We start from the raw sequence: 22029 nt of genomic DNA on the forward strand, positions 1-22029 counted from the left end.
GTGGCGTGTTTTCCCTTGGGTGAGATCCAGTACTCTCTTAGTTGAGCTGAGTTATCTCACTCCCAATGGGAGAGCTCCTTCATTCTGGATTGTCTGGTACATATTCTCCTATATATACTTTCTCTGATTTTCTGTTTTGTCACTGATTTGGATAAATGGATTTCTTTGCTAATTTCTATGTGTGTTTATTGTGGAACTGGTACTTGGAGGAAAAGGAATTTTCTCGAATTATTTTGACTATGGAAAAAGAGCCATATGATTCAATACTTGTGATGATGCCTATAAGCACAATATTACTACAGCAGAGCTGACATATGCAGGGAAATTTGTCAAGGTAAAGACACAAGTAGGGCAGCTAGGTGGCACAGTGGATAAAATGCTAGGCCTGAAGTCAGGAAGACTCATCTTCCTGAGTTCAAATCTGGCCTCAGACACTTAATAGCTGTGTGACCCTGTTTGAGTCACTTAACCCAATTTGCCTCAGTTTCCTCATCTGTAAAATGAGCTGGAGAAGGAAATGGTAAAACCACTCCAGTATCTTTGCCAAGAAAATCCCAAATGGGGTCACAAAGAACCAGAAATGACTGAACAACTAAACAACAAAAGACAAATTCAAGAAAAGTTAATTTGGAATAGTCTTAATCTTCTTCATGAAGGAGAAAATGGTCATTAAATGCCATCTCCTATAAGAAGACTTTGCTGATATCACTAGTTGTTAGTACTCCTCTGAAAATACTCTCTCTCTCTCTCTCTCTCTCTCTCTCTCTCCCTGTGTGTGTGTGTGTGTGTGTGTGTGTGTGTGTGTGTGAACATATAGTTAGCATTTCTTATCTGTGTACATTTGGATTCTTCCCAGTAGAATCCTTGAGGGGAAGAACTCTATTTTTGTCTAACCAAATACATTATCTAGCCCATAGTATTATAAGGATAGTGAGCTAAATGAATGAAAGTCTCCCTTGGAGAAGGGTCAGGGAAGAAGATTCTAGAGATGTCTACCTCCCTTTGAGCTACACAACATCAACCCCTGGTAACACAGGGAGCCTTACTACACACCTTGGGCCCCTTCCCTATATCTGGTATTTGCTCTCTTTCTCTCTACACACAAAAGATATCGATAAACCTTAAGGTCAATTACCAAATTTCTGCATCTTTATGTCCTGAAAATTCCTTTCCATGACTTACCTTTGCTCATCCATTCAGCAAACTTTTGCACCTATGATACACAAAGCTTAAAAAGATGGAAACTGACACAGTCCCAGCTTCCATGACTTAGACAATAGAAGCAGGATATCATTGTAGGGGGATGCTTCGAGGGGGTTGTGGGTGGTAAGGCTGGGCTTCCTGGAGGGCTAAAGATTTTTTTGGGGAAGTTTGTCTCTGGCAGCTGAGACCTGAGCAACCTTTAGCAGTTTGGAATTCTGATTACTAACACATCATAGATAAGAACAAAGACAAGGAAAATCTTCTTGAGGGAAGCAAAGAATGCTTACTAGCTCTGAGGACTCAAAGTTGAGGGGGGTGGGTGGGAAGGGCAAGATCTATAAAGTGATATTTATAAGGCAGCAGTTAAATAATGGAGAGGAGTAATAATAGGAGGCATGGCTATTTGTGGCTGCTACTGACTCAGACTTTGGGGCTTTCAAGACTGAGTCATCTGTTTATCCTCTATCACTCTGTTCTAGAATGCCATCTAGGCCATGGCATCCAATCAGTATCCCCAACTGAGGATTGTTTTTCCACAATCACTAACCTGTTTTCATGCACTCTCAATGAATGTGAATGAACTCTCATGCATATTCTCAATGAACGTGAATTGAATCACTTTGCCAACAGGCAGTTCTCCACAGAGTCCCAGTGGGATCCACCTGACTCCAGGGCTTGGTTCTAACCTTGACTGGTGGTTATCAGAGCTGGTCAGAACTCTGGGCAATGGCCTGGAGGCCTACTAATTCCTATAGCCATTCTCCTATTTCATTCTGAACCATGGTATGAAACCTCCCCACCTTTCTTGATAATTTCAGTTCAACAAATTCTATCCAGTAACATTTATTAAGTATCTGTTAGATCATTGTGAGAGGTACTCCCCCTACCCTGCCGTTTTTTTGCTTTGCTCAAATGTCACTGAATCTTAAGAGATGCTGTGAGTTCAACATTTTCATTTTTAGCAAGGGCCTAAAGGGCCCTTAGAAAAGGACCTGGATGAAGTTTAGGACCCTTGAGAGTTCACTGTTCAATAGTTTATTAAATGATGCTTGGTGGTCTAAGAAAGCTGATTCAGCTCAAAGGATGTTTTATGATTAGATCCTAGCCAACTCTAGGAAAGTTACTCTGGGTGAACTCTGAGAATCTTAGGAGGTTAGGATGACATAATGGGCACTGGCACATGAGTAAATTTGGAGCCAAGAGGGCAGGGCTGACATTTCTCTTGCTCAGGACTACATTAATTTTCTAATCTCTTCTCCAATCAGAGAATTTCTATCTCCCAGATTTGTCCAAATGGGGGATCCTGACAATGGGCTGTTATGAAATGACAACTTTTGAAATGTTGACTATTTCATAATGTAGTAAAACAATAATAGTTATACATAATAAAATATAATGTATTATGTAATATATAATAAAATTAACAAGAATATATAATAAGAATGCAGTTGTTACATAATAATAGAGAGGCTTTAAGGTGTGCAAAGCATTTTACATATGTTATCGTATTTTATCCTTTGCTTCCAATTTTGTTAATCTCTGATTTTCAAAATCTCTGTTTTGGCATTTAATTAGTATTTAAAATTATTTTATTTTCTATTTTTTTTGTTGTTGTTGCAGGTCCAATTAATGGATCTGTTCTTCAAAATTCTTTTTTTGATGAAAGTATTTAGAAATATGAATTTTCCCCTAAGGACTACTTTGACTGCATTTAATTTTATCTTCACAGCCGCTCTGTGAGGTAGATGCTTTATTATCTATATTTTCCAGAGGAGGAAACTGAGACGAACAGAGGCTAAGTGATCTACTCAGGGACACAATTAATAAAGTATTTAAGGCAGGGCTTGACCTCAGGTCTTCTTGACTCCAAGTTTAGTACTCTATCCAAGAGGTAGGAATGTCATGGATATTTCTCTCTGGAAAGTTGTCCTGGGTGTAGTAGATGATATTTACAATAATAATGGATAACATTCATAGAGATTTTAAGGTTTATAAAACCCTTTTTAAACACTATCTCACTGAATGCTCACAATAGCATGGGGAAGTAGGTAATATAAGTATATTATCCTCATTTTACAGATAAGAAAAATTAAGCTCAGGGAAGTTGTGTCCTGCTAGGGCCACAAAGTTAAGAAAAAGAGATGTAAGGGTTTGAATTTAAGGCTGAGCCTCAGGCTGATTGAGAGAGGGTAGATTTAGGAAGGAATTAATCTGGAGCAAAACAACCTCCAACTAAGATGTATAAAAATATTTGTAGCAGCTTTTGCTATGACAAAGAATATGAAACTGAGGAAGTGCCAATCAACTGGGGACTGGCTGAATAAGTTTTGTTACATAAACATGATGGAATACTATTGTGTTTGAAAAAATAATGAAAGGGACAGTTTCAGAGAAACCTGGGAAGACTTCTGTGAACTGATGCAGAATGATATAAGCAGAGGCAGGAGAAGAATTTATACAACAACATTATTATAAAGAGAAACAACTTTGAAAGACTTGAGAATTCTGATCGATACAATGACCAACTCTGATTCCAGAGGACTTGTGATGAACCATGTTAACTACCTCCTGACAGACTCAAAATGTAGATTGAAAAAAAAAATGATTTTGACACAGCCAACAGAGAAAGTTTTTTTTTTGACTATGTTTATAACAAGAGTTTTGTTTTTCTTTCTTTCTCGATAAGTGCTGGGGGAGTGGAGAGTCTCCTTCATTCACCTTTCTACAAGACAGTTTGATTCCTGCCAGGAAGGGAACATGAAATTGGGGCCATGAGGCTGGCCTCTCATCAGAGAAAGGGGCAGGATTAGGATTATATCGATTTCCCTCCCTAAGAATTGTTAGTCTAGGGAAAATAATTTTTAGTTTCAAGCTACACTTCTCGTTGCTATCCCTTAATGGGGAAGGAGTGCCCCAAACTATATATCCAAGGCTGCATGCTGGGTACACATAAACTACACATAACTATTAGAAAATAAACCCTTTCATCCAAGTCACTAGTAAACTGAAATCAGAAGAGGTACACAGATGAGAATATAGCAGACAATATCTAGAGTGAATGAGCTCTCCTCCTGGGAATAAGATATCTCAGTTTAACCCAGAAAGAGAGAGTTCGAAATTTCACCCAAGAGGAAATTCACTGAAGTTTCTACTGTAATAAGTAGGCACAGAGCCTAGAGTGATCAATCTCCATCACTGAAGATAGTCTTATACAAATGGGCTTTAGTTTCTAATGACATTCCTTCTAGTCTCTCATTAGGATCATTATAAATTTATTTATCTATATCTGGGCTGGCAACAGTGGCAAGTTGGTTATCAGTATGTTCATGCCCTATGGGTTTAGTCTGTACCCTAGGAGTCTCTTGAAGAGTTTTGGACAGGAAGGGAGTTGCCTCTGGTTCAGGTCTGATGCATGACTTTCTGTGCCCATATCTGAGTCAAAAAGTCCTTATACAACTGGTGGATAGTCTCTTTTTCTCAGCCCTCCCCGAAAGGGATGTTCATCAGTTCTGTCCATCTGCTTTCCATCCAAAGTCCCACCAGTCCTCCCATGGGCAGGGAGTGGTTGTGCTAAATAGTACTGACAAGGCCGCTTCCCATTCTCAGGGGCTATTCTGCCAACAGACAAGTCGCCCAGTCTTTCAATAATTTTAAATGACTTAGTTTTCCATCGGTCACCTAGCTTCAAAGTCACTTAAATTCTAAGGTTTCTCAGCAGAACTTTTACCTCCTTGCTGCTTAAAATATCCCACTGGAATTTGGAAAAGACTAGATTCAGTTCCAAACCATGCCAACATCTCAGTGAGTACTGAAGGATCCAGACATACCAGAGTCACAGTGTCCATTTTTCCGTGGAGCGGATCAGAAGAAGCCTATCCTAATTTTTTCTCTAATAATGCACAGCACAAAGGGAAAAAGCACGTTAAATTCCTCATCATTTTGGAGTAATGTATGCAGATATTGACACAGATAGGTACTGTGGATCCTGAGAATAGAGGTAAACTTGGCCTGGGGAGACTGAGCCAGGGCATGGTATATATGACCTTCATTTATCAGATGTCATTACAGCTATGTAGCTACAGAAACTGCTGCCCACAATGTCTGAGGTGAGACAGGAACTCCTAACATAAAAGGCTCACACATTTCCCAGTATTGCTCTACTGGAGGAAATAGTTCACACATAGAGAAAGTGTCAGGCTTGAGATGTATGGTATCTATTTACCATTAATACCAGGCTCATAGACAAAGTGGAATTGCTGAATTTATTTATGACATTCAGTTCCCACATCAAAATGCCTCCTTTGATTAGATTACCTCTAAGCAATTCTTTGTTCTTAGAAGTTGGAATAGTATAAAATTCCAAGGAATTTCAATTCCTCAGGCACTTTTGTCAAAATTCTCAGGCATGACTAAAAAAACTTCCCGAGTTATCTCACCTGCCTCACTTCACCTAACACTAGTGGCCTTACGTGTACATTTTTCAAATCTTTTCACCCTGTTCAATCTCCTTAAAATGACCTCATTCTTAAGGCCTGGGTCTGCTCCTAATATTAAGAGACTTATGTTTTTCAGCTGCAAAAGTAAGATAGTACAAATCAATTGCCATTGTTTCTATCTTTTTTTGGAGATTGTTTCACATGTACCCATATTAATAGACAAATATTAATGCAAAGAATAAATATGAAACAGTACAGCAACCATAGTCTATGAGATTAACATTCTGTACTTAAACAAGATAATAGCATGGCAAAGGACATGAAGCTAAATTATGAAAACAATACCAATTATTTTTTCACGTAACAATATGAAACAATTAACTATGCACACAGTAGCATTCAGACTTTTAGGAGACATATATATCAATAAATTTGGCAATTGCCTAACAATGTTTTTCATTCTAGCACCAAGTTAAGATAAAGCCCAACCAGTTTAGAAAAACTCATTACTCCTCAAAAAAAAAAAAACAACAAAAAACCCGATAAAACAAAAATTAAAATTACATTTAAAAAATGACAGGACAAAACCAAGAATAAACAAAATCACCCATACATATAAAGAGAATCTACTTCTGATGAAAAGAACATAAAAAAACCACATACAAAATGTATTTTCTAGAATGGGAAGATGAACTCCTCTTCTGAGACAAAAGTGATCACAGAAGTAATACCTGAAATTTTAAAGACAAAAACGTTTCCTACCATTCAGTTTCCTAACCTGAGGCAACAACACTCATTAAAGTGCAAAAGGCTAGGTAAGGAATGGGGACATAGGAGATACCATCAGAATTCACCATCAGAAAAACAAAATCAGTCTGAAAAAAATTGTTCCTTCAAAGTTGCTCTCAGAAAAATTGTGGGTAGTAGATATAGCACTGGCCTTGGAGTCAAATCAAATCTGGCCTCAGGCACTTACTAGCTGTGTGGCCCTGGGCAAGTTGCTTAACCCAAATTGTTTCCCCCACCAAAAAAAAAGTTGTGGCCATAGAAATTTAAAAGATAAACCTGGCTATAAGCTACAATTTTGCTTCACTATTGCTTTGACTGCATTCCACAGATTTGATATGTAGTATATGCATTTACATATTTGATATAAAATGTTATTTTTATAATTTTCCCTTTGACCCAGTCATTATTTAATAAAATCATTGCTTTAGTTTTTTTGTTTTTTTGGTTCTTTTACTGGAAAACTTTGTATTGTAGGTGGAGTGGGATAGCTGGACACAGTTTAGATGATTCCAATTTTGTTGGCAACATCTAAAGCATCGTAGTCTGGAGCAAGTCAGACACAGGCCTTCTTCTCTCCATCAGGCCAGATCAGTGTGTTGACCTTGGCCACATCGATGTCATACAGCTTCTTTACTGCCTGCTTTATCTGATGCTTGTTGGCTTTGACGTCCACAATGAAGACTAGGGTGTTGTTGTCCTCAGTCTTCTTCATAGCAGAGTCAGTGGTCAAGGGGAATTTAATGATGGCATAGTGATCCAGCTTGTTTCTCCAAGGGGCATTTTTCCGAAGGTATTTGGGCTGCCTTCGAAGTCTTAGTGTCTTGGGTCGCTGAAAGGTGGGGGATGTTCGGATCTTCTTCTTTTTGTGGCTGTGGACACCCTTCAACACCACCTTCTTGGCCTTCAAGGCCTTGGACTTGGCCTCTGTCTTGAGGGCGGACAACAGCTTCCTTCTTCACCTTCAGTGCCATCTTGAGGGAAAGGGATTGCTTTAGTTTTCATGTGGACCTATACATTTTATTGTGTTATTTGTTACTTTGATTTCATTATGATCCATAAATATGGCATATTAAATCTTTATCTTCCCATTTATCTGTCTTCTCTGTGGTCTAACATATGATGAATTTTTTGTACTTCCCACATATGCTGAACAAGTATATATGTTCTTTCTTTTTTCATCAAACTATATTCATATGCCTATTAGATATAATTTGACTAATACTCATGTAATGTCTTTATTATCTTCCTTTTTATTGTATTTGGCATTCTAGATCATAGATTTTAGGGCTCAAATGAACCTCACAGGCCATCAAGACAACACTCTGATTTTAGGGTTGAAGAAATTGAGCCACAGAGAAGTTACAAGGATTGTCCAGGATCATAAAACTAATAAATATATGAGGTGGGATTTGAACCTAGGTCTTCCTGAATTCCAAGTCCAGTGCCTTATCTACCATACCATGCTGCCTCTCATTAACTGTATCTTCTTGCATAACTGAGGGTTTTCTTTATAATTCTAGTAAAGAATTATTAGATACATATATACATTTAAAATAGAAATAGTCTCACTTTGTATAGAACCCTTTCGATGACTTTTTAAAAGTCTGTTAATTTTTTTTAATTGCTTTCTGGTTTGAATTCAGCTTTTTTTTTCCTGATAAAATTAGTGTCATTCCAGCTTTTTGTGATTTGGTACTAGTGTGATAAACTTTAGACTACCTTTTTATTTTAGATCTCCTTAATTTATAGACTGAATGTTTATTATAAATTGAATGTTGTTAAGAGTCGTGTTTTTAAATTATTCATTTTATTGTAGAGTTCAGTCCATTTACATTCACTATTATAATCATTAGGTTTTTCTTCCCTTCAGTCATCCTCTTGGAAGAGAATACAAATTTTCTTATTGTTTCTATGATTAGCCCATTAAAAAACCCTCTAAATTCCCTGAAATAGTAATAGCTATATAGGTTTCTTTTAGCTTAGATTTCCCCTCTATGATAGGAGCTTCACTTTGGGCTTCATCTGCCTTTGCCCCTTCCCCATGCTGCTAAGACAATGTTGCAAGAGGTTATACTATTTAACAACTGGTTTTGTCTTAATTTGAGAAATATTAATTGTTTTAAATACTTTTGGATTATGGGACTTGTTTGATGTGCAAAAATTTCCTTAAGACATATATGTATATCTATAGTATCTTCAAAGTTTGAGTGCTTCCCAACTGTTTCCATTTCATCTTCAGAATTTCATTCTTAAAAGCTTCCCCATTCTTCCTTGGATAATTTTCCTGTAGAATTTCGTTTTTTTTTTTTTTAATTTTAGTCCAGGGTATCATACACAATGGGACAGCTAGGTGGTGCAGTGGATAGAGTGCCAGGTTTAAAGTCAGGAACTCATCTTCCTGAATTCAAATCTATCCTCAGACACTTAACTTGCTATGTGACACTGGAGGGGTCACATAACCCTGTTTACCTCTGTTTCCTCATCTATAAAATGTGCTAGAGAAGGAAATGGCAAACCATTCCAGTATCTTTGCCAAGAAAACCCCAAATGGGGTCATTAAAAGTCAGACATGACTGAAATAACTGAACAAAATCATATACAATATTCCCTTGAAGTCTTTGAAATCTACGTCTCCAAATTCTAGGGTGCATTTCAGACTATACCAAAGTTACCTCTCTTTTTTTGGAGGGGGCAAGGCAAGGCAGTTGGGGTTAAGTGACTTGCCCAAGGTCACACAGCTAGTATGTATCAAGTATCTGAGGCCAAATTTGAACTCAGGTCCTCCTGATTTCAGGGCCAGTGTTCTATTACTGTACCACCTAGCTGCCCCTTACCTCTCTTTCGGTGTAGTGAATTGTATGATTATATACTTCCTCCTAAGCTTCCCATCATTTTTTAGTTCAGCAGATAGTTTCTTTTCGTTGGGCAGGATCAACAAAGAACATAGCAGTTCCTTTTGATATTTCCTTCACCTTTTAAGTATGAAATTATCATCAGGGCAAATCAAGAATTATTCACTTTTCTGTTTTTGGCAGACAGTACTCCAGCAGATGTATGGATAACTGAAGTCCCTCCAACTATATCATGCCTCTGGCCCAAGTTTTTAATATGATTCCTGAACTTCTTAATTATTTCTTCTTGTTTAGATGGCTTGTAGCATACTCCCAAATAGCACTTCTTTTTCTCCATCCATTGACCTTTACTCAAATTCTCTCCATCATGTCTTCAAGGATCAAATGAAATAATTTTTGTAAAGCAATGAGCACAGTGCCTGCCACATAGCAGGTGCTTAGTAAATAATATTCTCTGCCCCACCTTCCTTTCTGGTCCCTATATTCTCTCCCATGAATATATCTTGTTAAAATATAAGGCTACTTGCTACTTTCAGAGGCCATACTGTACTCATGGTTCCCATCCCACTGACTTTCAATCATACCAATGAGGTCGAATTTGCCTCCTTCCATTAGAATCTCTAGCTCATGGCATTTGCTACTTATAATTTAGACACATGCATATGTTTATATGGTGCCGTAAGTTTTATTATTGGCTATTTCTTGATGTTCTAGGGTGGGCCTGAGTAGTCCTGCCCCCTGGTAGTTTATATTCAATTCTGGAATGAAATGAGACACTTGTAGGTCTTTCAGTTATTAACGAAAGGACTTTTACTTAGCTATAGGAAAAGGATATTCAACAAGGACATGCACTGAAGATATCTTAAGTTGATTCATGTAGTAGCAATTTAGATTTGAAGGTCTTTCCTACCCATTAATAGGCCATGTGACCTGCTTACATCACAGGAAGTCTAAGTTAAGTGTGGTGGGAGGAGCTTCCTGACAGTAAAAGGAAGTTATGTCACAGGAAATGCAGAGAGAGAGAGAGAGAGAGAGAGAGGGAGAGTGCAGTCATGGCTGCTGATGGTTGCTAATGGCCACCGTTGTGATAGTTAGAACTGAACAGGCTGACTTAGCTGTACTGTGAGTTTGTTTTTGGGAAGACCCCAGCAGGGAGTCACAGAGGTTTTGGAATGGCGACACTCCATGTTGTGATATCATGTATTGAATGCACTGCTCTGATAGACTGCATAAATGGCTTGTGGGATATGGTTCTCTGGTGTCTGAATAAATGGTTTACTTCTCTTACCTTCTATGTGGAGGGTCTCGATACAGAGCCACATAGGCATTTTGACAATTATCACCTATATTGTTATTATTGCCTTAGTGATACAATTCAGCTGAGTGAACCTCCATTGCCTGAGCTGCCCATTGTAGTCCACCATCAGAGAGCACTTGTTTTATACTCAGGTAACCAGGAAGTTAATCTTCTGGGATATATAACATGATTAGGTCAGCTTTTGGTACCAGCTAAAAAACTGTAATACTCCTCTCAGTCATCTTTTTCTATCTATATTACAAAATAAAAGAAAGAGTGCATGAATAAGCTATTGGAGAAAGGTTTTTATGTTATATAAAAAAAAAGAAGATCATGTATCAGGCTTTTCCATGTCTAGATTCTCCTTCATTTCAATTTATAGCCACTGTGTTCATTTGTAATCAGTGCTGCCTGGAGGTGGGGGTGGGTAGATTTATTTAAGCAAAAATATTTTTAGGCACCCTTAACCATCAAATGTGTTTTTTTCACTTTTGATTATTAAAAAAAAATGTTGCTCAATTATGGGCTACTTAGATGGTTAGTGGATTCCCTTTTCCAGGGATGAAATAGGGCCAACCCATATTGGTTTGCAAGAAACTACTATTCAATATTCAGGGAGCATCAAAATCAACATATGCTATAAATTAGGGCTCAATTTGTTGTTTTGTTGTTTGTCTAAACTTTAAAAACTGATGAAGAGGGAGCCATGAAGAGGGGCTGGAAAGCAGGGACTTGCGTGAGCTCCCCGCCAGGTCCCTCCAAAAAACTATAAAAAATGGCTCTGAACAAATTCTAGAACTGCAGAACCCACAAAATAGCAGAGGGAAGCAGGGATCCAGCCCAGGACAGCCTGGATGGTCACTGGATGAGGTCTATCACGCATGGAGCTGGGAGCCAAGTGGAGCAGAGCCCAGCGTGGGTGGCGGCAGGACCAAGCAGACAGGGAGCCAGGTGGAACAGGCCCTAGAGCCCTGAATCAGTGAGCTGTGGCAGTTACCAGACTTTTCAACCCACAAACACCAAAGACAACAGAGAAGGTTAGTGGGGAAAAACAATCAGGATAACACAGGATCTAGCCTCTTCCACATTAAGGGATCGAAGGGCTTGGAATACGATATTCCGGAGGTCAATGGAGCTAGGATTAAAACCAAGAATCACCTACCCAGCAAAACTGAGTATCATGCTCCAAGGCAAAATATGGGCTTTCAATAAAATAGAGGACTTTCAAGCTTTCTCAGTGAAAAGACCAGAGCTGAATACAAAATTTGACTTTCAAACACAAGAATCAAGAGAAGCATGAAAAGGTAAACAAGAAAGAGAAATCATAAGGGACTTACTAAAGTTGAACTGTTTTATTCACATTCCTACATGGAAAGATGATGTGTATGATTCATGAGACCCCAGTATCAGAGTAGCTGAAAGGAATGTGCATATATATATATATGTGTATGTGTGTGTGTGTGTGTATACATATGTGTGTGTATGTATATATGTAGGTGTATATATATAGACAGAGGGCACAGGGTGAGTTGAATATGAAAGGATGATATCTAAAAAAATAAAATCAAATTAAGAGATAAGAGAGGAATATATTGAGAGAGGGAGGAAAGGAGAGATAGAATGGGGTAAATTATCTCGCATAAAAGTGGCAAGAAAAAGTGGTTCTGTAGGAAGGGAAGAGGGGGCAGGTGAGGAGGAATGAGTAAATCTTGCTCTCATCAGATTTGACCTGAGGAGGGAATACCATACACATTCAATTGGGTCAAATTCCAGAGCTCCCAGGTCAAGGAGAAAATACTGCAAGCAGCCAGAAAAAAAACAATTTGAGTACTGTGATCTTACCCCACAGGAGAGCAGGGGGAAGAAGATTAAAAAAGGGGGGGACAATAGATGGAAGGCAGACAGTGGGAGGAGGTAATCAAAAGCAAACACTTTCGAAAAGGGACAGGGTCAAGGGAGAAAATTCAATAAAGAGGGATAGGTTAGGAAGGAGCAAAACATAGTTAGCCTTTCACAACATGAATATTGTGGAAGGGTTTTACATGATGATACACATGTGGCCTATGTTGAATTGCTTGCCTTCTTAGGGAGGGTGGGTGGGGAGGGTAGATGGGAGAGAATTTGGAACTCAAAGTTTTAAAAACAGATGTTCAAAAACAAACAAAAAAAAGTTTTTGCATGCAACTAGGAAATCAGATACACAGGCAATGGGGCGTAGAAATTTATCTTGCCCTACAAGAGAAGAAGGGAAAAGGGGATGGGAGGGGAGTGGGGTGACTGGGGAATGGGGCAACCAGAATATATCCCATCTTGGAGTAGGCGGGAGGGTGGAAATGGGGAGAAAATTTGTAATTCAAACTCTTGTGAAAATCAATGCTGAAAACTAAATATATTAAATAAATTAAATTAGAAATTAAAAAAAACTGATGAAGAAAATGTTGACAATGCAGATAAACCTAAAAGTGTGGCATATGCACTTTTTTTTCCTAGAGAGTCAATTGTTAAACATTTATCAGAACACTGCTGGTCCCTTATACCTGGAAGTTTATGAGCAGAGTCTGGATGTTCACTTGTAGGGTATATGTTATAGTGGCAATTCCTTTAATATATAGGTTGGACTAGACGGCCAGGGAAGTCCTTTCCAATTATCAAATACTGTGATTCTGTGATTTTCAGCCAGTAAATAGCCTTTTAAACCAGGTAAGACCACAAAACAAGTCAAGTAGAAAGGACATCACCTTTGTTTAATAGACTACTGCCATTCTGTATTTAGATGCCCAGTAATAAGAATGACAAACCAGTGTATCTGGCCTTAATGTTTCCAATACCAGTGGGCCACAAGGGAATGTTTTGTATGGGGCCTAGAATTTAGCACTCCTCATTAGGAATATGATCTATATATTCTTTTCTTGTTATTATATAAACTATTTTACCATTTCACAAAGGATTGTCACAAGGTTCCTATTCAAGAAAGCCTGAAATAATGAGAAAATGGGAAAATGAACCACCAAATAAAATAAAAACTACCAAAGCTTATCAGCACAGATTCTGTGTGGGACCTCAGATCATTCTTTTCCTAATCATTTGATACCATCTTCTTCATTTAGCCTGACCTTAGATATACTTTAGATAGATATTAGATGAAGAAACTTGATAATTTCAGATATCCTTAATCAATGTAAAGATAGCCATGTAACTTTAATTTTGTTAGCAGTTTAGAGATCCTATCAAGTTTTACATGAAATTTATATAAATTGGTTTTTTTCGAGGGATCATGTAGCAAATGAGCAATTGTGAAAATGTAGCTAATGTTTTAGTGCCCCCTAGTGACAAATTTCTTTTATACCTATCTATCCACTAAATGGGTATAAAAGTAATGTTTTGTGGATTTGTATGGAATTAAAAGTTTCCTTTAATAATACCTACCCTCTAACATTGTCTCTAAAGCTTTTTTGGTTATTTATTTAAAATAAAATTTTAATTTATTCCATTTGTATTACCTATCATTGAAATAATTACATAATTAATATTTTGTCTCTTAATGCATAAAACACTGGCCATCATTTAGAAATAGCCAGTCATTAAATTCATCAAGATTTGACAAGGTTGCAGTAAAAGTAGCATTTACAATGGTTTTGCTTTTTTGTTTAAAGTTTACTTGCTTTGGATTGCTAAATATTTAAAAAATAAAGATATTATCATCATGATTTAAAATCAACTGTTTTCCTTGTATACTGTATTATAAGTTGTACCCTTTTAACCCACTGGAATCTATTTTCATGTTACTTTTTACTTTTCATACTTAACTCTGATTAATAATAATTACTGTCAATAATTGGTTGAGCAGCAGCATGGCATAGTGCCTAAAGAGCTGGCTTCAGAATCAGGAAGACCTGGATTCAAGATCTGCCTCTGATAAATACTGGTGAAGGAACTGGAGGCAAGTCACTTAAGTCACTTAGATTTCCCAAGGCAACTCTATGAATAAAAAATTGCAATCTTCATTGATGAAGATGGAGTTTACTCACCAGCAGTTTTCTATACAACTGAAATCACAGGTCTGATTGGAAAATTTCTAATTAATAATGACCCTCTGGTTATCATTATCAATTGAAACATGTAACACAGAGGTATATGGTCAACAAAGGTGTTTACCACTATCAAAGAAGTTGTACTGTAAAGAGTGACTATTCTAACTGTCCACAGAGGCAAAACAAAGTGTATGAAGACTTGTTTATTGTTCAAATTAAGTTAAACAGTTAGAAGGCTGATCTATTAGTACACATATCTTGGGCAGTCACTATCCCTCTTAGCCCTAATTAACTAAAATCAGAATTGAATTGAATGGGAGGAGAATGGGATGGATTGCCTTTAGGATATTATGCAACACTTATAATGATCATGAATTTTTCCCTGGAAAAAAACATAGATATAGATATAAATATATAGATAGATACGCATACATACACACGCATACATATATACGTATAGGTATATATGTATGTATGTATGTATGTATGATATATGTATGCAGACACACGTATGGAAGGGAAATCTTCATTGTCTGAGCCCTTCCTAGCTGGAAAGTAAAAAATAAGTATCTATGTCCTCAGGGAGATTTGGCGGTAGATAGGGCATGATGGAGCACATAAACAGGTCACTGGTCATTGTTTAGTCACATTGTAAAATCAGTTCACTTCCTTTTCTATTCATGTCTCTCTCTCTTGTGACACCCTTTACACCACTTCTGCACAGTTCTTTGTTAACTATGCTGTAGCATACTCATGCACAAGCCTTTTTCTAATTTCCTCTGGGTGACCAACAGCTTTGATTTTTTCTTTAAGGAACTATCGTTCAAAATGGAATTGGAAGGAGAAAGCTCAGCCTCCCACATCTGCTAAGCAAACTATTATACAGAGTAATAGTTATGACAAAGAAATAATAGCACTGGGCATACCCAGTAATTCACAGGTAACAAAAAGCTGAGAAGATTGTCAGTGACCATACTCATGATCTCAGATATTTATATAAATGGTCATAGTATAAGTAATAAAGTGAACTAGAAAACTTAATGCTAGGAGGTATAGACAACTAAACTGGGTATCACAGAAACATGGTGGGATATAATTCATGACTGGAATGCATCCAAGAAGGGCATACCAATTTCAAAAGGAACAAAAGTGACATAGAACATATATCTGTGGAGAAGTCCATGGACTTGAAGAGGCAAATATGATGAAAAGTTTTTGGTTAAGGATTGAAGGTTGAAGAAACTGAAGTAATGATGTAGTGTTAATATGCTACAGACTACCTGACCAGAAGGAAGAAATGGACGATGAGTTCCTGAATGCAGATGACAAAGCTTCATGGACGCAGGATAGAGTTGAAAGGGAAATTTAAACTCTCTGGAGATCTATCTACTGGAGATGTTGCTCTGTTAACAATAGAGCATCTGGTAAATTCTTGATTTGTCCTCCTCACAATTTAATCTATCAGAAATTTAGAGAAGATGATAAATGAGATTATTTTTGGACCCGATTCTGAAAAAAAAAGGAGGAACACATAGGTGAAGTCAAAGTCACAAGAACATGACCATCTTGGTGTTTGTGATGAGAAAAAGGTAAATAACTAAGCAAGGTGGGGAGAGCTATGAATTCAGTTCTGTTAACTGTATTTTAAAAGTTCAAAGAAATGATATTGGTAGTAAAAAGATGGATCTTTCTTCTGGGAGAAATTTAGGATACCCACACATAATAATATAACATAACAATATGATTTATATTATAAATACATAAAAATAATATATATAAAATATATATTATAAATATAAAATATATTTACATATATATGTAAATATGCATATGATACAACCAGAACGATGTCATCCACAAACAGGAGCATCTGAAGGACCTTACTATCGAAGAGAATTTTTTTTCAACTTGGACTTTGGGCTAGATCTTCTCCATTACAGTGGCTAACATTCTTATAAAATAATAAAAAGCAGTAGAGGTCAAGTTTGTAAAAGATTGATGTATGGCCCAACTAAGGCACATTTTCCCAAGAGCATTTATAGAGGAAACTGACAGGAGGACAAGTAGATCTAAAATGGAACAGATGTGTCAGCAATTTTATAATGGTCTTGTTTCATTATTAATGACAATGAAACCACCACATTTGAATCCTAACCTTTCCAAAAGACTGGTTGAACCAGACAGAGAAAATGTGCATTGGAGGCAACTGCACACATATAGAATAGGCGAAATGTGACTAGACAACATTTCATTTGCAAAAGATCTTGGAATTTTACTGGCCTTCAAGGTCAAAATGAAACAATAGTATTATATGGCAGCCAAAAGGGATAATGTAATCTTAGCCTATATTAATAGAAGTATAGTTTCCAGAATGAAAAGGATGATAGTCTCAGTAGATCTTGCTCTGGTCAATCCACATCTAGAGTGTTGTGTTCTGTTCTAGAGAAGACGGTTTTAGAAGCACATTGACAAACTGTAGCATATCCAGAGGAGGGTGGTCAGAAAACCACACCATATTAGAATCGGTTGAAGGAACTGGGAATTTTTAGCCTGTCCTCCAATATCATAACCATACAGGGCTACAGGGAAAGTTTAAGTACAAGATTTAGGGATGAAACCTGTCAATTAGGTGTGTTGGGATGGGATTAGGGGTTGGTCAGTTCTTAAAGGAACATGCACTTTTAGTACCTACTGCGCAGGTATCTTACCCAGAGTTCACAGGGAAATAGCCCAAAGTGGGGCTCCCCCAGGGTGTGGTTTTGCCTATGGAACGTCACTAAGTCACCAAAGTTCACGGCTGACTGGGAATATCCAGGGGGATTCCATCATGTGTCTTGTTAGACAAGATTAACGTAAGGGAGTATGCATTTGACTATATCTAGGATACATGTTTGACTCAGCGTATAGTCAGTTATCAGCATCCTGAATCAATCTGTAATTGGGCATAGCTGCTTACTGAGGAAGAAGCAGAGATAATTTTGGGGCACACTGCAGTTTAGCTACAGAGGCTGCCTGAGAAAGAATATGTCTGAGAACTAGATGTGTTCCGAAACCGGAATTCTGCCACAGGCACAGGCACCCAGGCAGAGGCTAAGGGGAGATGTGATGCTAGAATGAAGGTCCAAGCACAAGCACCTCATCAAGAACACCAAGATTACATGATGCTTATACCGTGTTTAGTTCAAAGCACATTTTAGAAAGGTCATTGATAAGTCGGAGAGGACAGGTGAGTAACCAAGGTGGTGAATAGCCTTGAAAGCCTGCTATACACACATAAGGGTCAGTCGATGAACTGTGAATATTTATTTTGAAGGGAAGTCTTGGAAGACCTGCCATGTATGCTGTTTGCTCTCAGAAGCAAGGAGGGTGAGTTGCAGAGCAGACTGAAAATTAGCCAAAAGTGAAATGAATGGGCTGCTTTCCTCAGGGAGGGGGTTCTTCCTTAGTGGAGGTATTCAAGCACATTCTTTATCACCATTTCTTTGGACGTACCCTACAGGTGGTGCATTCAGCCCTTAACAGAGAGCTTGGCACATACTAAGTAGGTGCTTAATAAATGTTTCTTAATGGAGACAGTCCCAGTAGCCTCTAAGTATGTCCCTTCTCTTGGGCGCTTCTAGTTCCAAAGTTTTCTTTTTCCTTTCTTTCCATTATCCACCTCATAAGGGTCACTAAACAACAGCCCAGGTTAAGTACGTCTCCTTTTCGCTAATTTTTACTTTAACTGAACGGCGCAAAAATCCACAAAAGAAACCAAGAAAGACATGTTTACAAACTCGGCCTAAAAAACAAATCTTGCGACTGACGTCTTACACGTGACCTTCCTTAAACCCGGATGTTACGTTGACTACAAGTCCCAGCATGCAGCGCTCCCGCGCAGGTACTCTAAAGGGATCCGGAATGCAATGCACCTCCCCCTCTCTTTCTCACCTCCCACTAAGTACGGTGGGATCTGTAGTCTCTGAAGCCTCTTCTGCTTCTGGTTTCCGGAAGGAAAAGTAGTGGCTGCCTACCCGTGACGTCTAATGCCTGCGACTCCCGAAGTCCCGTCGTCCATCTCGGTAGGCTCCCTTTTAGTGTTTGGGACGGAGCTCTGCCCGGGAAACGCCATAAGTGAGACGGCCGCGGCCTGTACTAGCGAGCAGCGCAAGGCGTCCTCGGCACCATGACGGACCGCTACACCATCCACAGCCAGCTGGAGCATCTGCAGTCCAAATACATCGGCACCGGCCACGCCGACACCACCAAGTGGGAATGGCTGGTGAACCAGCACCGCGACTCGTACTGCTCCTACATGGGCCACTTCGACCTCCTCAACTACTTCGCCATCGCCGAGAACGAGAGCAAAGCGCGCGTGCGCTTCAACCTGATGGAGAAGATGCTGCAGCCGTGCGGGCCCCCGGCCGACAAGCCCGAGGAGAACTGAGCCCCCGGCGCCCTCCCAGACCCCCCTCTCCCCCGCCCGGAGAACGAATGGCTCGCCGGTCTCTTTGCTAACTAGGGGCAGCGCGAGGACTGAGCCCGTTTTTGTCGCGGGAGGGGAAGAGACTCGAGGTCCTCGCACCTCAGCATGGCCGTTGGAGCCGCAGTCTCATACTCTGTGCCGGGGTCTGGGACAGGGGTCGTTTTCAAAATCTACCAGTGCCTATGCTACTGCTCTGGAGGGGGGAGGAGGAGGAGGAACTGAGAAGACGTGCAAGATTTTTGCGTCGTCCGTCCCTCTTCCCCACCAGCCCCATTCTGAAGTTTAACCCGTTGTTCGGTGTCTTGGCAGAACAGCCGCAATGGAGGGGAGGAGACCTTTAAAGACCAAAAAGCCCCTGAGAAACTAAGGACTTGGAGCTTGAAGACACTTTCGATCTCGTGTAATCCGGGTTGTTTGTTGTTGTTTACCCTGGGGTCTATGGACTTGTGTTTAAAGTAATCTTGATATGTGTATTTCAATACAATTGGTTTCCATTATAATGATGTGTTTTATTTTGTGCATTTGAAAACACTCTGAGGGTGGGTCTGTAAACTTCACGGGGCAGCCAAAGTGGTCTCTGTCTCAAAAAAAGGTCAAGAAACCCTCGTTAATCCTATAGACTAATTTTACAGATCGGGAAGCCCAGGCTTAGAGAGGAAGTCACTTACCCAAGGTAGAACCATCATTTGAACCAAGATCCCACTCCAAATTCGGTGCTTTTTCTACTGCAGTATGCTGCTTTCCAACAGCAATTTTAAGTTCCTAGTTATATCTCCTTTCCTACTTCCTGCTACGTTTTACTTAACCTTCTTTGAATCTTCCTGTTCTCCTTGTGGGATGCTGGCTTGCTGTCTCAGTGTTTACAGGATAGTTGGCATATAACTTGAAACATATTTTCTGATGATAATGGAGGCAAGTGGAGTAATAGATAACCAACCTCGTTAAGAAAGACAGGATTCCGGTCCTGCCTCTGCTTATAGTGGCTGTCGGCCATTATGAGCTGAGGCAGGGCTTGAACCCAAATAATGTTGTTTAATATTTTAGGGCCACTCTGGCTTAGGCTACTGTCTAGGACGCTTGACGATCTGTATTAGAAGATTCTTTAATGAGTGTAACCTACACAAATGAAATTACAGATCCTGACCAAAAAAATAAGTCTTACAAATGAATATGGATAGCTGTGCAATAACAGAGGTCCCACTGGGGGGAGTTTGGCTATAAATCATCACAGCAAGCATTGAATACCTGTAGTTTGTAGGACAAAACCCATGGGCCTGACCTAAAGGGGATTAAAATTTAATTGCTCTAAGTGTGAGGCAAGGATAAATTTTCAGAAATTCAAAATTCCAAGTTACAAATGTGCCACAGTGACCTTGTTGGAACTCAGGAGAAAGTGATCAAGTCATATGGAGTGAGTTTTGGGCTGGACTCTGGCAGGTTCACAGCCTGCCTTTGGCAGTTTTAAGCCCCAAGAAGGAGAAGGGAGTGGGGTGGTGATAAAAACGAAAACAAGGATTTTTAGAATACAAGTAAATTAGAAAGCAACCGTTCACAAAAATAATTGGCATTCAGGGGGGGGTTTTGTTGTTTATATTTGGAGGGGGGAAGGCAGGGCAATTGGAGTTAAGTGACTTGCCCAAGGTCACACAGCTAGTAAATGTGTCCAGTGTCTGAGGTCAGATTTGAACTTGGGTCCTCCTGACTCTAGGGCTGGTGCTCTACTCACTGTGCCACCTAGGTGCCCCTCAAATTAGGTTTTTTGTACAAGAAACTGAGGAGGAATGAGTGTATCTTTTAAGTGGATTCAGTTATAGCTCTGCTTTTACAGGGAAAAAATTCTTAAAATATATTGGACTAAAAACAAGCAAAAAAGTGTCTGCAAATGAATCTTATTCAAGCTTGGAAAAGTGAGTAGAAATTGAAATGTAAATTACTCAATTGGATCAGTGGGGTTTTTTTGGTTAGTGTAAGGTATCTTTGAGTGGCTTCTAGTCATGGAAGATAGAGGGAAAGCCCTGGAGTGCGGACTACTTGGATTTAAGTTCTACCCCTGACATACTGGCTGTGTGATCAAGAGCAAGTTATACAATCCCTTAGTGTCTTGGGCATCTCTTTAAATTGGTGAATCATAAAGGAGTTGCTAATTTGCAAAAGTGGAAGTTCACACACACTATTGTCTCAAATACCAGAAGGAAGTAGATGATCTTCCAATAGTAATACTCTGTTGGGATGCATTCTAAAAATCCATCCCTGCCATCATAGAAAAATGGATTGCCACAAGATTAATATATATATGTGACCTTTGGCTGCTAGATGGTACAGTGGATAGAGCTCTGGCCCTGGAGTCATGACTTGAATTCAATTCGGGTCTCAGAACTAGTGTGACCCTGGGCAAGTTATTTAATCCTATTTGCCTCAGTTTCTCATTTGTTAAATGAACCAGCAAAGGAAATGTAGTATCTTTGCCAAGAAAACCCAAAATTGGAGTTATGGAGATCAGACACGACTGAAACAACAAAATATAACCTTTGTTGTTTGTTTCCCTAAGACTACGATGTACATAGTGGTAGACCCGGCAACTCATGGCCAAGTAATTTTTTCACTATTCATATGGAAATTTGTATTTCAATATCTCAGTGGATGAGTAATCCCACTGAAGTGAGTATTCTCTCCAACAGTTCAGATTGAAAACTATCCAAGTCTTGTTCAGGTTTTATAAATCCTCAACTGGTATACCAAAGGAATCCCCACAATAACATAGCTGACAAGTGGTCATCCAACCTCAATGTAAGGGAGAATCCCCCACCTCTTGAGGCAACCAATACCACCTTTGGAGAGCGCTAATTGTTAGCTCTAAACCGGCCTCTGATCTAGACACATACTAGCTGTGTGACCCTGGGCAGATCACTCAACCCTGTTTGCCTCAGTTTCTTTATCTGTAAAATGGACTGGAGAA

At 39.0% G+C, this 22029-nt stretch overlaps 1 protein-coding gene across 1 annotated transcript; it reads left to right on the top strand.

Moving 5' to 3' along the window:
• Positions 1-18651: 18651 nt before the first annotated feature.
• On the top strand, positions 18652-19573 carry LOC118857277 (splicing factor 3B subunit 5). Its single transcript, XM_036767951.1, has one exon. The coding sequence runs from the start codon at positions 18774-18776 to the stop codon at positions 19032-19034; it is 261 nt and encodes an 86-aa protein (XP_036623846.1). The 5' UTR covers positions 18652-18773; the 3' UTR covers positions 19035-19573.
• Positions 19574-22029: the final 2456 nt, after the last annotated feature.

This window comes from Trichosurus vulpecula, chromosome 7, assembly GCF_011100635.1.
Source record: "Trichosurus vulpecula isolate mTriVul1 chromosome 7, mTriVul1.pri, whole genome shotgun sequence".
NCBI classification, from domain to species: domain Eukaryota; kingdom Metazoa; phylum Chordata; class Mammalia; order Diprotodontia; family Phalangeridae; genus Trichosurus; species Trichosurus vulpecula.

Bases quoted from the DNA above. Each gene is read 5' to 3' on its own strand.
- LOC118857277 (XM_036767951.1), top strand. From the start codon at position 18,774: ATGACGGACCGCTACACCATCCACAGCCAGCTGGAGCATCTGCAGTCC.